This window comes from Zychaea mexicana (assembly GCF_025766255.1).
Source record: "Zychaea mexicana strain RSA 1403 chromosome Unknown BDB00scaffold_158, whole genome shotgun sequence".
Taxonomy (NCBI): Eukaryota; Fungi; Mucoromycota; class Mucoromycetes; order Mucorales; family Lichtheimiaceae; genus Zychaea; species Zychaea mexicana.
The window spans coordinates 1-3,639 of record NW_026516821.1 but is presented as its reverse complement, the minus strand read 5'-3'; the positions used below and the strand labels follow the sequence as shown (position 1 = coordinate 3,639).

The window sequence follows — 3,639 nt, the reverse complement described above, 5'->3', positions numbered from 1 at the left end:
CCGCACGCCAATGCTTGCCTTGGCAAACCACTTTGTCACCTATCGACATGTAAAAAGGGTAGTATTGCTTGTATACTTAGGAGATGATTGTGAGTTGTTTTCGGAACCGAGTGGAGTCAAGGGAGAGCGGGAGCTCAAAGAAACAAATGTACGTATATGGAGGGATGTGGATGGTCATGATCGTTTAGTTGAAAAGAACGTTCAATTACGCTGGTCTTTGTAAATTTAAACTCATAAATTGTGGTAAGCAGGATGGCTGCGGTTATTCATTGGTGTAATACGGTATTATAATGCTTGTGTGATTGTTGAGAAAGCTTTGATGACGGAAATGAACGGCACTAAGAAAGCTTTGATGAAATTGAAGGAGTGTTGAGAAAGTTTTCATAAAGGTGAATAGCAATAAGAGTACATAATACAGTAACGGATCGATTCGTGCTGGTGGAATCCTTGCTTGCCTCCTGTTTCTTGGTTTTCGGCGGTGTGTATGAGCGGACAATGTAGTCGGCACGAAGGGTTTTACGCTCGTTTAAACGGTGGAAGGCAAAGCAGCGATCAGCCAAACGTGTCACTTGCTGGCGCATGAAAGAGTAAAAAAGATTCTTACCCGCATGGTGGTCAAAGCAGCGTAGCACTTGGGCAGACGACAGAAGTCGTGGTGATCTTGGGGAATGAAAAACACAGATATGGGCACAGGTCGATATGTTGCTTGGTAGATAAGATCCATGCCAAACAAGGTGCATCTGAATCCTCTATTCACCTGTTAGGACCAGGCTCAAAGCAACCTTTGTATCCTTGGCATGTGTTACGGGTTATGAAAGTCTTAATGCACTTACCTTCCAATATTAGACCAAAGACTTTTAAAGCTAATAGTGGATTCATTACAGCTATGTTGCTGCCCAGGCGATCTACTTTGGCGTCTGTGGCGGCATTCTATCATTCTGCGACTTGCTGGATAAGTCAAAAGATACGACTGGCAATACGTAGAAGGTGGACAAGGTGTTTGAAAGCGAAAGCACTGTCAAACGCGAGGATATTACGATTGAAATGGAAAAACTTGGCTGGACACATGCTTGTGTTATCAAAACTCATACACTTACGTACACACACACACACGCACACAGTAACACCTCCCTCTTTTCTCGTTGAGCACAACACTCACTGACCACTGTTGGTCATTTTGTACATTCTTTTAAAATAATGCAGCCCTGTTCTATCAATCCAACTGCTCCTGTTTCCATCTCCTGCCCAGTACCGTTACAGCGACTTTTGATTTGAACGTCATAAATGTGGAATCGCCACCACCACTAAAGTTCTCTTCGTTCGCCATCGTACGCAGATTGACTCGAAGCATCCTGAGCAATTTGTCGAGCGAAGAAATTGAAATCCAAAAGGCACGAATGCTTGCCTAATCTACAAAAAGAGCAAAACCGGCTGCAACGGATATTTGGCTGCGACGGATATTTGGCTTGCGATAATGATAGTAACGGTCAAAACTATGCGAGTATCCACCTGGCGTTTCCCCTACAACCAAGACTGGTTTCTGCGATTGGTACGCGTGTTTCTCCAGTTGACCCAATAACGAAGACAGCGGCCACTAAAACTACAACACAACCCTGCCAACGCCCGCGGAACCACCCGAACTCGACCCCGTGTCGCACGACGATATGCTTCCACCTCTTCCACCTCCACAACCTGCTTTTGTTAACGGTCATTTCAGCACACAGCAACAACAGCAGCAACAGCAGCAGCAGCAGCCACCACGAACACAACAGCACTACTTTTTTTTTTGTTTCAGAGGCCGTTGCCTTGATAAATGAGAACGATGTCAATAACGCCACAAGCCCGTTTTCATCATTACAACGCCAAGGATGAACGGACCGCTACGGCCATTTCACAGGCGACACTACGTTTTCCATCCCACAGCAATCCGCACAACTGCCTGCTGGGCCGTCGTCGACCTTTCCACAACGTCCAGAAACACCTCATTTTTGTCAGCTGACATCCAGACATCGCTTATCGACACCTTTGACGTACACGCTAACCCGTTTTTCGCTGCCGTCATGAACAAAGCAGATGTTGGCAGAGCTCAACTTGCTGCGCACAGACCAGGAGGGGATATTTTTCCCTTCTTTGGACCATTTTGTTCAAGAAGTCTTTGAACAATGCGAAAAGGCACTAGAACCACTAGAGGAGGAGGAAGTAACAAGAGACGACGAATATGTCAAATGCATTTGGAAGGCAATCACTGCTTTTGGCTTCTTTGACCCTGACGTTCAACCACAAGAATAATATTTAAATCCAACATATTTCCTCTTGACTTTCTGGATCTGTATCGACACGGAACTACCATTGAAATGATCGCTAACGGTTCCGAACAAGACTGGTTGTGCATTGCTGGGACAACCTTGACCGTTGTTCTCAAGGCTTGGGTGAGGTAGGCATGATTTATTCTTTATTAAAATTGATTAAAATTATGAACATGTATTTCAACACTAACCATAATGACTTATACAAATTAATAGCGATCGTACTTACCAATCAACGTTGGTACGGGTCAACAGTGACAGAAAAGTCAGCGGCATAAAACCACTTGAAGAACAAAGTTGATCGGTCAGACCGGATTTTCTCTTATAAACGACGGTGGCATCAGTAAGAAGAAAACTCTGGAGCGACAACTGCATGTCCCAAAGGTCATCAAAGACATCTTTCATCGAGCCTTGACGAAAGGGAAAAATGAAGAATCGCTCGCACGCACCTTGAAGATAACTGCTTTGAACCAAAATAGTGAGTTGTCAATTCTACAAATTGTCTAAATCATCCAGATTATCAATACTTTGTAATTCAGGCACACGCGTCCAAGCCCAAGTTCTTGATTGTCCGAAAGTATACATCTTCAAGTATTCAGTACCAATTCAAGCAAAAAACAGATATGGTTTTGGCACAGCTTTTCCCTTGAAGTTAGCACTACAAGTCAAGGTATGTTGTTCAATATATGTACTTTGCTTGGTAAATTCAACATTGCTATTATAACTACTAACATACACAGTTGTCTCATTAGGCAATTACCAAGAACGCGGTCAAAAGGATTTAAAACACATCAACGTAATCAAGCCAAAAATCGCAAAGAGTCAGTTCTTACATTTTTCCTGGACCATTTATTTTTTTATCAGCGACACCTGTAAATTCCAACCAACTTTGACGAGGCCCAATATCTCGCAAACCTCATTTTAAGGATACCTCCGTTGTCAAAACAACCATTGTTCCCACAGCAACATCTACAAGCACTGATGGCCGACCCAACGCGCAGCAAAGTATGTTGAAACAGTGTTTCAATAAAGTATCTACTAATTGTACACTTTACACTTAGCGATCGAAACATATGTCAAAACATACATGGCGTCGGAAAAAGAACCCTCTTTGCGAGATTTTCTAGACACATGCATCAGCGAAGCGGCTGCAACCACCGATTCGCGTACGGATGTCAAGCGTGTTTGGACTAAGAGATACCAAACAGTAGCGAAGCAGTTGAACGTCGACAACATAGTAGATGTGAGTGACACGAAACTTATCAAATGCAACCTCTTACTGATTTATTTGAAATAGAAAAATATCGACTGGGACGACATCAAAGCACAAGTT

General features: G+C 43.3%; 1 protein-coding gene across 1 annotated transcript; it reads left to right on the top strand.

Moving 5' to 3' along the window:
• Positions 1-883: 883 nt before the first annotated feature.
• BDB00DRAFT_856948 (uncharacterized protein) lies at positions 884-1,467 on the top strand (the record flags this gene model as incomplete). Its single annotated transcript, XM_053125801.1, has 1 exon — positions 884-1,467. A coding segment is annotated over one exon (279 nt), but the record flags the coding sequence as incomplete, so codon positions are not given.
• Between the last annotated feature and the right edge of the window lie 2,172 nt (positions 1,468-3,639).